Raw genomic sequence first — 13,479 nt, forward strand, 5'->3', positions numbered from 1 at the left:
TGTCTTTTCTCTGTCACGGCAAATATTAATCAGAGATGTGATCTGTCACACGGTGCAAAAGCTCTTCTGACACGTAACATGCACAGACAAGCTGGCGACAAAACTCACTCTGCTGGCGTCTCCCTCCCCGCACTGTTTGATGAACTCAAGCACGTCTTGTCTGCGAGGTCTGAACCCGCTGGCTCTGGGATCTTGGCTGTCGATGGAGACGGCGCCCCCTGCTGCCACCTGGAGGATCTGCGGGAACAGCAACACACACACATGCCGTGAGAACATTTACTAAATATCTTCATGGATCATGATCTTTACTTAATATCCTCATGATTTTTGGCATAGAAGAAAAATCGCTAATTTTGACCCATAACATGTATTGTTGGCTATTGCCACAGATATACCCGTGCGACTCGTGACTGCTTCTGTGGTCCAGGGTCACATATGAGTAAATATAAGGCAGAGACATATTGTTTCTTTGAAATAACGCTCTCATGGATACGTTTTGTGAGTTAAGGTGCATTTGTATTAACTCCCTGAGGTCGGCTATCGCGCCGGCAATAAAATGAAAACATGTACATACATGTGGCTCACATATTATGGTAGTCCTGTTTGTGCTAAATAGAGTGTAATTACACCTTTGCCATTGATATGTTTATAAGCAACTGAAAAAAGCACAAATGTCAGGGCATGTCAGAACATCTCAAGGACCCCAAAAACACCTCAGACCCCAGAGGGTTAAGTAATTTGGTGAGGTTAATTTGCAAAGAAAGACTGCACACATTTATATTCAAACGCGCATATATCTGTAGACTAAAACCCATGATACGCATGTGCACGATTTACCAATTTCACAGATTCACGTTTTTGAAGTTTATGTGGAGATGATAACGTTTAAAAAAATCAAAACTTGTGCCTTGGAAACAGTATCAAAGTTTGCGTTCCCGAGCCACCGAACACTGTTGTCATGCAAATGAACGGCCAGAACACATTAAACGTTTTCAGTTAAAGCGGTGTCTTGTAAGCGGCCGCTGAATTAATAATAATAATAATAATAATAATAATAATACATTTTATTTATAGGTGCCTTACGTGACACTCAAGGACACCTTACATGCAGATAAAACGCATAAAACAATTTGCAAGAAAAAAAATTAAAATAAATAATTGATGATATTTGCAATGGAAGTGAATCAATCAAAACTTTATCTGGACAATAACTTTATTCTAGATCTGCTGTAAAGCCTAAACAATCTCTGTTACTGTAATCTCCTGTCATCACTGTAAGGCTGCTGTGAAACATCTATATTGGTAAAGCGCTGTATAAATGAAGGAGACTAGACTTGACTTGGAGGTTAAGCAGAAACACACACCTCTTTGTTTTTGATAATGAAGTCCAGGTAAGTTCCCTGCTGCAGCTGACTGAAGTCTGTGAATCTGAAGTGCTCTGCCATCTTCTTCTCCAGCGTGCGCAGCTGCACTAGGCTAGGTGTGCTAGTGAAGCTGGCGACATGATCCTGGAAATAGCTCTTCACGTCAGCTATGCAAAACAGGACCACATCATTAGGCAGGGAAGTATTTAAATCAAGTATGAACATTTGATCCAACAAACACTGATACTGATTATGCACACTCCCCATAGTCATCGTTATCCTAGGAAAAGGAGAACCGTAATAATAAGGGAATCTATAGATTTTCATCAGAACGATGCAACAAATCAATGCAATCTTTCTTAACAAAATTCAAGCACCCGAGCAAAAGTAATTTAGAAGTTAGACTGTCAGCTGACTCAAATTTTACTGAATTAATTGGTAACAATTCACAATAAGGGTCCTTTTTTCAAAACAACTAACAATTAAAAATCCTGTAGTCAATAATTGTATCTCCTAAAACTCATCTTTGTCACTAAACTGACATATTTAAACGTTTTTTTCATCTTCATGCCCTTGCCTCATTTAGTATTTGCGGTTCTATTAATATGCAAATGAGCCCCGCCTCCACTCACTCACTCAGATCAGAGATCCACTCGTTGACAATTTTGACTAAGTTTTTCAATCATTAAAAAACAAAAGTTGCATTTGGTAATATTATTTAATGAACCAGAGCTGACAATGAGCAGTTGTTATTTTTAATCATTTAACAGACGTCTTGCATATTGTTAGTTAATGCATTAACCAATGCTAACTAATAGGACCTTTCTGTAACATGCTACCAATTCATTTTTATAATATGCAGATTAATTAATTAATTAAATGAACTGCAATTAAAACCTTAATAACTGCTAAGAAAACCCCACCAAATACAGATAAATAACTAAAATATTACGAAAAGTTTCTATTCATTGTCATGTTTCCCTTTTAAGGCACCGATATACTTCAAGTGAAATCGAAGAATGAACTAGTGTGACGTCTTTTCCAACAAAATCATGACAAAACCAAGTTCATGGATTTCAAGAACAATTTTTGATTTTATTTTTTGATTCCAAAAAACGAGCGTAAAAAGAGACAAAAGTGGATACAGGCCTTGAGACAGAGCGACACGCGTCATGGGGGGGGGGGGGCAATCCAACTGTCCCCATTGACTTTGTATTGTGTGAAGCTGCCTCCTCAAGTTCAAGTTTACTTTATTTATATAGCACATTTAAAACAGCCACAGACTGACCAAAGTGCTTCACATCAAAATAACAGCATTATAAAATAATTAAAACAAACAGACAGATAATAAAAAAATAAATAAAAAATAAATAAAAAAATCCTCCTTGTCATTTCTGACTTGTAACAAAAAACAAAACAAAATGTCTAAAAGCTGCTATGTGACAAGGTGTACTGCAAACAAGCTAAAAAAAACAGAAATAAGTGTTTATAAGCTGTCGACCCCAAAAAACGAGCGTTTAAGGACACAAAAGTGGATACAGGCTGAAACAAATCGGTAATCCTGACACTCAGAATGCTCTAAAAATACTACAGGGCCGTTGAATGCTTGAATCTGATTGGTTGACGAACGATCTAAGGTGTGCATTATTTTCAGGGAAACGCACAACTAAAGTAGTTCCAGGCAGTTCTTGATCGCATTACAGTTCCATATCACTTCGCGTAGTCAACTGTAATAACGGAAAATAGGATACAATTCATAACAAGAAAAAGCATTTAGCCCCATGCGCTTGATCTGCAATTTTCAATGTCTAGCTTCCCAATCAATAGAAACATGCAGTTTAAATTTAATAAATAAAATATATAGTTCCAGGGGTGATAGTAGAAAAAAATCCTGAGCCTGAACTTTTTTCCCTGGGAGGTAAGCGGCCCCCTAAGCCAAGATATATGCCCTGATTAACGTAATTGTCAAGCAGGATCCAGGGGTGTGCTCCCCTAGGAGAACATTTTGATAAATAGTCCCTTAAATGATAGAGTCTTGTGACTTTTGTGGATATAAATGGACATCATTCAGACATGAGATTTTAAGACCATAAAGATTGAAATTTAAGACCTATGACACATTGCCAAAAAATATTCAAATCATAATATTCATAATTGTACTTTGCATATTATACTGTAACAAACACATAATTAGTTGATTTCAGTTGATCATAACTAGAGATGAAATGGCATGAACATTTCATTTCATGATTATAGCGACAAACATTATCACGGTTATCACAGAATCCTGTTCAAAAAGTACTAATGCTACACAATGAAATCAATTCACCAAGTTTTATGTCGAAAACCAGCAAATAACAAATAAAATAAGCATCAATATGCACTTTTTGTTTACATAAACATTAAAATAATACCATTAAAAAATGTTTGATTAAAAATTTTGATTTTAAAAGTGTCTTGCAACATGTTATATACTAACAAGTTCAAAAAGTTTTGACAAAAAAGTTTTTTATAAAAAGATAAACCTCACATATTTCAGACTTTAAATGATTATTTATAAAAAGAATGAGTCAAAAAAGATAAATGACTGACAATTACAATGCACTTTAGCTTATCTTTTATTATTAATAGTAAAATTAGGTCCGATTTTCCCGTGGCGTCTGTTGTTGCTATGCAACCATGCTCTGCGCTCTCCACAATGACAAAAAAGTTTTAGTGGCTAATGGTTTTCCACCACCGAAAAACATGGAAAATAAATGAGCGCGTTGCTTCAATTATGAGCGTGCTTATTATCGCTTACCGCGCGCCTACATTTAAATGAACTTGAGCGCGCAAAAGATGCGATATGTGAACTGTTGGCGAGCTACCTCAAATCAGGCCACGAGCTACTGGAGCTCGCTAGCGATAATTTTTTCATCAAGTTTGATCCACCTTTATCGACAAGTTTGGTGTCTTCCCCTGGCTTCATAAAGTTGCACTCCATGACTTTGGCTATGTTTCGCGCTGCCAGTGTGGGAAAGGAAACACAAAACAAATTCGCACGTGGAGTGACTGATGAATCTATCTGATTGGCCAAAACCCAAGACCAGCCCCTGCCTACCCTATTACCGATTGGCTGAAGTAGGCTTACTGGTGTGGTTTGGTGAAAGCAAAGCGCCTCTCACGCGAACCTGATTTTTTTTTTTCGCAGACACGTCTGTACGCCGAAAATCCGGCGTGGCGCCGGAACACTATCAGGCCTGTAGTTCTATCTATAATCAATAGAAAATTAAACTGAATATAGGCTAAATAAATGGATAGTCCTGCAGCACGGATTTTTATTGCAGATAATATAACAAATAAATAAATATTGATAGGCCTACTTGTTAAAAGGGCTTTGTGTTTCATTTATTTGGCTATAGTCTACTGTCATCTGTCAATAATGAAAAAAAAAAAGAATGAACGAATTAATTAAAACAAATTGAATTAATAAATAAATAATAATATTGACGCACATGCTTTTCTGTCTCATTATTGTAACATCTCTCTCTAATAACTGCATTAATAACTGCATAATGAATGTAATTTGATACTTATGACTGATCATGCCCAAACACGTGTTCAGCGCGGTCAGTCTGTGTTTAAAATCTGCTGCAGTCGACGAAAACAGTCAGAGAATGTGTCAGCTAGTCGTGCTAGTCTGCTATCAGTGGCTCAAACCTCCGTTACTAACTCTAAAATGACGTTTTGGAATTAGCAACGGAGGCATGGGATTAGATGCGTAAGAAATTAGTCCTACATACAAGAGCATTTTAATGACAAAAACTTTTCAAACGTCTTGAAATACATAATCTGAACAATGTTTCGAGGTGTGGTAACTGTAGTATAAGCGGAATAATTGACTTCAGGCCGTTGAATTATTAGAAAAATAATGCACAACCGAGGTGTAACAGCCACTCCACTTCGCGTCGTCACCGCATTACCACCTCGGGTGTGCATTATTTTTCTAATAATTCAACAGCCTGTCGTCAATTATTCCTTACTTATGTGTGTGTGCAGAAAACATTTTGTCTCTGGTAAGTCAAATATCCAAATGTCAGTTTTATATATTATATTTCTGTAAGATAAGCTATCCTGTCGCTCCAGCGGGCGTAAGTTAGTTCTCAGAGTAATATGACACGTGTCGCTCTGTCTCAAACGCCTGTATCCACTTTTGTGTCCTTAACCCTCTGAGGTCGGCAATCACACCGACGTGATCTGCTCACTTTTTTCCTTATCAGTGCAAAGGACACTCTAAATACTCTGTTGATTTTGATTGTACATACTTGTGTTATACATCAAACGATCTTGTTAAGTGTGTATTATTTTTGTGTATACTCACAATAAAAACAAAGTGTTGTGCTTTTTGCCAAATTTGCCAAATAAAGAAAAATAAACATGATGCGAGTTCTGCTTTCTCTCTGTCAGTGAAGTCCATTCTGAAACGCGTCCGAAAATGAACCATAACTCAGCAAATACTTAGTCAAACAGGCATACAGACACACAGGCATGAAGCTTGAATTCTCTTCTTTTAAATGAAGTAATTTATATAAAAAACAAATATTCTCAGTTTATGTAATACGTATGAAAAGAGAGTCGTTCTCATCTCAGCTCATTATGTTTTAATGTGACCCCGCCCACGGAGAGCGCGCGCTATTCAAACGCAAATGATCCGAGGCGATCCACGCAAACCTGTGAACGCCCACATCAGCGTGATAACACACACCGCGAGTTCACTTTCAGACTCATGTACTTTACGACGCTGTGAGGAATAATACTATCTTAATAATAATCCTGGAAAATTTACCTCAGAAGTGCTGGAAGTTTCATTTCGAGGAGCAAAGGGATCCGGCTGAGGAATAGGTCAGTTCTATATCTGCTTTGTTCTAATCGCAAGTGTCTGTACACGCAAAAAGTTTTATGAATCGCGTTTCTGAGTGTGAATGAATGAACGCACAGATGCGCGCTGTTGTGTAGCTACTACAGCTGGCAAAAATACTGTTTAAAAATGAATCGCGTTTTTGTGTGTGAATGAATGAACAGCTTTTAGCAAACTCTACTGCTATACTGAGATGAGTAAAAATCGACTACAAAATCGGATAGATTATAAAGTTTTTACTGTAAAATACTGCCACATCAAATAAGCTTATAATGTTGCCAATTTCTGCTCATATGAATTGAATTATGTATGATAAAATGTATACTTTAGTTTTTACAAAGAAAGATTACACTGGAAATATTGTTACAATTTTAATTGTTGTAATTGAATAACCTTTTTAATAAAATAGCAAAAAAAAAAAAAAAATAGCAAAAAAAAATAAAAAATAATAATAATAATATATATATATATATATACACAAGGATAGATGTAAGCAATATCTTAAAAGGTCAATATAAGCCTTCTCTTTAAATAATTTTATTGTGTTTTATTAGTGACACATTTGGGTAGAGAATATATTCCAATACAGTATGAGAACAATTAACTGCACAATTACTAGAAATGTTTACCTTGGATATTATACAATTTGCAAGCACAATTTGTGGAAAAAACAACAACAACTATGAACCAATTATATATATATATATATATATATATATATATATATATATATATATATATATATATATATATATATATATATAAATAAATACACTCACCTAAAGGATTATTAGGAACACCTGTTCAATTTCTCATTAATGCAATTATCTAATCAACCAATCACATGGCAGTTGCTTCAATGCATTTAGGGGTGTGGTCCTGGTCAAGACAATCTCCTGAACTCCAAACTGAATGTCAGAATGGGAAAGAAAGGTGATTTAAGCAATTTTGAGCATGGCATGGTTGTTGGTGCCAGACGGGCCGGTCTGAGTATTTCACAATCTGCTCAGTTACTGGGATTTTCACGCACAACCATTTCTAGGGTTTACAAAGAATGGTGTGAAAAGGGAAAAACATCCAGTATGCGGCAGTCCTGTGGGCGAAAATGCCTTGTTGATGCTAGAGGTCAGAGGAGAATGGGCCGACTGATTCAAGCTGATAGAAGAGCAACTTTGACTGAAATAACCACTCGTTACAACCGAGGTATGCAGCAAAGCATTTGTGAAGCCACAACATGCACAACCTTGAGGCGGATGGGCTACAACAGCAGAAGGCCCCACCGGGTACCACTCATCTCCACTACAAATAGGAAAAAGAGGCTACAATTTGCACGAGCTCACCAAAATTGGACAGTTGGAGACTGGAAAAATGTTGCCTGGTCTGATGATGAGTCTCGATTTCTGTTGAGACATTCAGATGGTAGAGTCAGAATTTGGCGTAAACAGAATGAGAACATGGATCCATCATGCATTGTTACCACTGTGCAGGCTGGTGGTGGTGGTGGTGTAATGGTGTGGGGGATGTTTTTTTGGCACACTTTAGGCCCCTTAGTGCCAATTGGGCATCGTTTAAATGCCACGGCCTACCTGAGCATTGTTTCTGGCCATGTCCATCCCTTTATGACCACCATGTACCCATCCTCTGATGGCTACTTCCAGCAGGATAATGCACCATGTCACAAAGCTCGAATCATTTCAATTGGTTTCTTGTACATGACAATGAGTTCACTGTACTAAAATGGCCCCCACAGTCACCAGATCTCAACCTAATAAAGCATCTTTGGGATGTGGTGGAATGGGAGCTTCATGCCCTGAATGTGCATCCCACAAAACTCCATCAACTGCAAGATGCTATCCTATCAATATGGGCCAACATTTCTAAAGAATGCTTTCAGCACCTTGTTGAATCAATGTCACATAGAATTAAGGCAGTTCTGAAGGCAAAAGGGGGTGAAACACAGTATTAGTATGGTGTTCCTAATAATCCTTTAGGTGAGTGTATATATATATATATATATACAGTATATATATGTATATATATATATATATATATATATATATATATATATATAGGGCTGGGCGATAAAACGATAACGATAATTATCGCGATATAATTTTTCTCGATAAAACGATATCATGAGGTCGATAAATGTTTGATAATGTTTATGCGCCAAAAGCGGAACGAAATTCACTTGAACCGCGCGCCACATGGACCATTAAAGGACAACTCCAGTGAAAAATGAACCTAGGGGTAATTAACACATGGTTACCGAGTCGATCGTTCCCTGCGATGCGTTTTCATGAAAATCGAATGTATAGAGTTTTATCTTTAAAACCAGTATAGCTCATAGCAGTAGTATATGGGGCATAGAGTAAGTAAAATTAAATCGCTAGTTAATACCACTAACAAGGCTCAAAATAGCCTCACACTAACACGGTAACATAATGAGGGTCCATACATGCAAACCGAAGCATTGAGAATTTTGTAAGTGTACAGACAGTTTAATAAGAAGATACTTTATAAAGACAGTACATTACGCGTTTACATGCAGGATCCATCTTGGAAAACAGTCTCGACTAATCGAGTCACGAACGCTGTCGATAGGATAGCTGGTCGACAGGAGTTACGTTTGTGAAATCTAACGTAGCAAGGCGTTCATGGCTCGATTAGTCGAGACTGTTTTCCAAGATGGATCCTGGATGTCAACGCGTAATGTACTGTCTTTATAAAGTATCTTCTTATTAAACTGTCTGTACACGTACAAAGTTCTCAATGCTTCGGTTTGTATGTAAGGACCCTCATTATGTTACCGTGTTAGTGTGAGGCTATTTTGAGCCTTGTTAGTGGTATTAACTAGCGATTTAATTTTACTTACTCTATGCCCCATATACTACTGCTATGAGCTATACTGTTTTTAAAGATAAAACTCTATATATTCGATTTTCATGAAAACGCATCGCAGGGAACGATCGACTCGGTAACCATGTGTTAAATACCCATAGGTTCATTTTTCACTGGATTTGTCCTTTAATCCGCTCGGCTCAAAGTCCAAACGGCAGCGCGAGCGCGTTTATATACTGTCTATGCGAGCGCGAGCTCACTAGAGCAGATGCGTTTACTCTGATCGTTCTCGGTCACGAAATCCAGTGAGAAGCTCTTGAATTCAGTGAGGAACACAAATGTCTCAGTGATTTAAACCAGTTTAAAGGCAGATGAAACAGCGCTGACAAACAGGAGACACTGTGCGCAACGATACAGTCAGAAGGCTTTACCGTCTACAAATTCCCATAATTTACCATGGATTTACTGTACGTTAGCCTAGTAATATTAACTGCACCATGAAATGTGGAATATACACATTGAATTGTATTATATTATTAATGTAGACAATGTATTAAAGGACTAATGGAATATAATTACAGTATTTAGGCTACTGTTTTTCATACAAATACCACAGAAACCATAAAGTTACATTTTGCCATGATAGTGAGGTGCTACAGGCTATGCCTGGTTTCATCTGTGGTTGTCATGATCTAAATGCATGATACTGGATGACCAATGGTTAAGTTTAATAAAACTCAAACGGTCAGAATATTACATTTAAAAAAAAATAAAAAAAATAGCACATGCAGAAACTAAGAAATTGTCCAATAAATATATTTATTTTGTTAAGGAAAAATGACAAATGTTTGAATGTACTACCTCAGATTTGTGAAATGTTCACCTGTTTGGCAAGTGTTTGTCATGATATGTTCTGACAATAAAAAGTAGTTTAAAACCACAGTTAACGCTCTGGTTAAAAGCAAAAATCTGCTTTTAAACTTGAAAGAAATAAAGATTTGACTTTTATCGTGATAATTATCGATATCGACTGATATAAAAAAAATTATTGTGATTTTTTTTTTTGGGCCATATCGCCCAGCCCTATATATATATATATATATATATATATATATATATATATATATATATATATATATATATATATATATATATATATATATTGTCCTTGCATTCTTTCTTGTGGCTCAGTCACACACCTGAATGAAAGGCTCATTAAGTATGCAGCCTCATTATGCTGGGGCATTGTCTCAGGTGTGAATCACGTCATCTGCATATTGCCTTTCCAAACAAAAAGTGTCTCAACATTTAAATCATTGTATTGTTTTATGTGAATGATTAGGAAGGATGATTTTCACATTTCACATTGAAGAAAAAACTCTAGGTGACAAAATGCATTATTCAGAAGTCTTGTAGACACATATTTAGTATGCGTTTTAGTTTTTTCAATAACGATGCATAAACATTATTTTCTCAAAGATACAAACATGTACATACATGTTGCTCACATATTATGGTAGCCCTGTTTGTGCTAAATATAGTGTAATTATACCTTTGCCATTAATATCTTTATAAGCAACTTAAAAAAGCACAAATGTAAGGACATGTCAGAACATCTCAAGGATCCCAAAAACACTGTAGACCCCAGAGGGTTAAACGCTCGTTTTTTGGGGGTAGACAGCTTATAAACACTTATTTCTGGGTTTTTTAGCTTGTTTGCAGTACACCTTGTCACATAGTAGCTTTAAGATATTGATTTGTTTTTTGTTACAGGTCAGAAATAACAAGGAGGCAGCTTCACACAATACAAAGTCAATAAAGACGTTTATATATATAGACGTTTATATTATATATATATTTAGACGTTATATATATATATATATACATATATATATATATATATATATATATATATATAGCTGCGAGCAGCGATTACGGGCCCAAGCCGGTGGCACCGCAACCCCGATGCCTTTAGTTACCTAAAGGCACCGGGGTGGCAGTGCCGCCGGCCTTGGCCCTTCATCGCTGCTCGCAGCTATATATATAGTTTTGAGAGAGCAGTACTTTGATTATGGATACACTTACTTTTTTGCATTTAAAGTGTTATTTCAGTTATTTATATATTTATTTTATTTATACTGTTTTAATTTTTTTTATGTTCGATTTGTGGAAAGGATTTCTCATGTGAAATCGTACAGGGGAGAACGGTAGAGTTTATAGCAAAACATTTTGCAGTGTTTGCATGTCCTTACTGCATAGAATTCATTATAGAAGTAAAATAACATTCATTACAAGTTGATTTCAAAATGCACCTAAATTGTTTTGCATTTTGTGATTTTCAGTTGAATAAAAGACGATTTTCCATTCATATATTTCATCATTGAGAATTTCTTAAAAATTGTGGAAAAATCTCGTCTTGTCTTGTTCTCGTGAATCCAATCTCGTGTCTCGTCTCGTCTCGTGGAGTAAGCGTCTTGTCACACCCCTAATACCTAGTATATTTTTATATAGATACAATAGGATATAGATAGCACTATGAATGAATATAGATAGCACTATGAATGACATGATTTATTTATTTTTTGGATTAAAAAAACATTCTGGCTGTTTTTAAACTTAAACAATTATTAAATTGAAAAAAAAAGAATAAAATGGGTTTAGTTCTGATATTTGTATAATTTTATATAGAAATAAATGGTGTATAATTACATTTTTAGAAGATATGAGGCTTTTAGTGTTTCCATTTTTGACATTATTTTAATCCCTCGCCATAGCAAAACCGTTTGAGATATTTATTATCCGTTCACAATTTAGCATCTTTAATGTATTTTCATCATGTTGAAAAAGTTTGATGTGAATAAAATAAACCACTTAGGAGGAGTAGCTAAAAACTCAGAGTCTGAAATATCCAAAAAATCCACATTCAAACCAAAATATCTGACTTCCTGTTGGTCGGAGCTAATGACTGTAAATTAGAAAGTTGTCCGGCTCGATGAGCCCAATATACATACTGATTTTTGTAACTGTTGGTAAAACTAACCCCCCCACTTTTGTCAAAAGCATTTTGAAAGTGACACACTTCCTGCTGCCAGTTGGTGGCACTATTACTTTGACTCACAATAGTTGCATCCATCTGATCGGCCTCTTACCACGATCACACTGCTCAAGTTTCATCAAGATCAGTTAATGTATGCAGAAGTTATATCACTTCGTGTTTCTCTTTTCTCGCCATAAATTTGTTTCCTCGCCATGAGCAAACCGTTCGAGATATCAAAAATCTGTCCACAATTTAGCATCCTCAATGTCTTGACTTCATGCACACCGAGTTTGATGGGGATTGAATTAATTCTCTAGGAGGAGTGTTTCAAATTCCACAGCAAGCGTTCTCCAAACAACCCATAATAGCTGACTTCCTGTTGGGCTGGCGTATAACTTAAGAGCGCAAAAGTTGTTCGGCCCGATGAGATCTATATGTGTACCGAGTTTCATATTAATTCATGCAAACTAGTTTGATCTATGGACCAAGTTTTCAAACCCCATTCAAGGGGGCGCTGTTGAGCCACCCTGCCACGCCCGGGTACCAGCTTCAGCCCAGCCCTGATGGCCGATGGTTCTGACCTGTGTGCAAAGTTTCAAGAGTTTTTGAGCACGTTAAGGGCCCCAAAAGCCCCTGAAACCTTGAAAAACAATTATAAAAGCAAATTTCTCCTAACAGACAAATCCCCCCCCCCCCCACACCCCACACCCCACACCCCACACCCCACACACACACACACACACACAGAGACACAGAGAGAGAGAGAGAGAGAGAATTCTACAAAAAATCACATTCAAACCAAAATATCTGACTTCCTGTTGGTTGGAGCTAATAACTGTAAATTAGAAAGTTGTCCGGCACGATGAGAACAATATACATACCGATTTTTGTGATTCTAGGAAAAACTAAGCCCCCATTTTTGACTAAAGGTGGCGCTACTGAGCCCCTCACCACGCCCATTTCTGAAACTTTGCACTTGTCTACTGGATAATAAATGTGATGTGCCTGTCGAGTTTTATGCACTTTCAAGCATGCAGGCATGAAAACAGGTCAGGGGTAAAAAAGGTGAGAAGGATGCGGCATATATATATATATATAAAAAAAAAAAAATGTAATGAGTGAGTAACGCGTAAGAGTTAACACGAACAGATGAAATTCTCACTTATTAATAGAATTGAACTATACTCCACAGTGATGAATGCCCCCCAAAAACCTGTAAGCTGCATTGGCATAGTATTACCAGTGTTTCTCACAGGATTTTTGGATCACTGTGATGAGTGGACCTCTGGCACTCTAGGGGGGTTGGGGGGCATGCTCCCCCGTAAGAAAATTTTGTGCTT

At 36.7% G+C, this 13,479-nt stretch overlaps 1 protein-coding gene across 1 annotated transcript in view; it reads right to left on the reverse strand.

Annotated features, from left to right (window-relative positions):
- Nucleotides 1-13,479, reverse strand: part of LOC311077155 (uncharacterized protein) — a gene marked incomplete at its 5' end in the record, with an annotated part of 138,022 nt that overhangs the window by 31,784 nt on the left and 92,759 nt on the right. The window contains 2 exons of the mRNA XM_084138963.1: nt 109-237; nt 1,365-1,531. Coding sequence (XP_083995089.1) covers nt 109-237; nt 1,365-1,531 — 296 coding nt within the window. The remainder of the gene's footprint in view (nt 1-108; nt 238-1,364; nt 1,532-13,479) is intronic.

The sequence above is a fragment of the Abramis brama genome, assembly GCF_963993115.1.
Source record: "Abramis brama genome assembly, contig: SCAFFOLD_43, whole genome shotgun sequence".
Classification (NCBI taxonomy): domain Eukaryota; kingdom Metazoa; phylum Chordata; class Actinopteri; order Cypriniformes; family Leuciscidae; genus Abramis; species Abramis brama.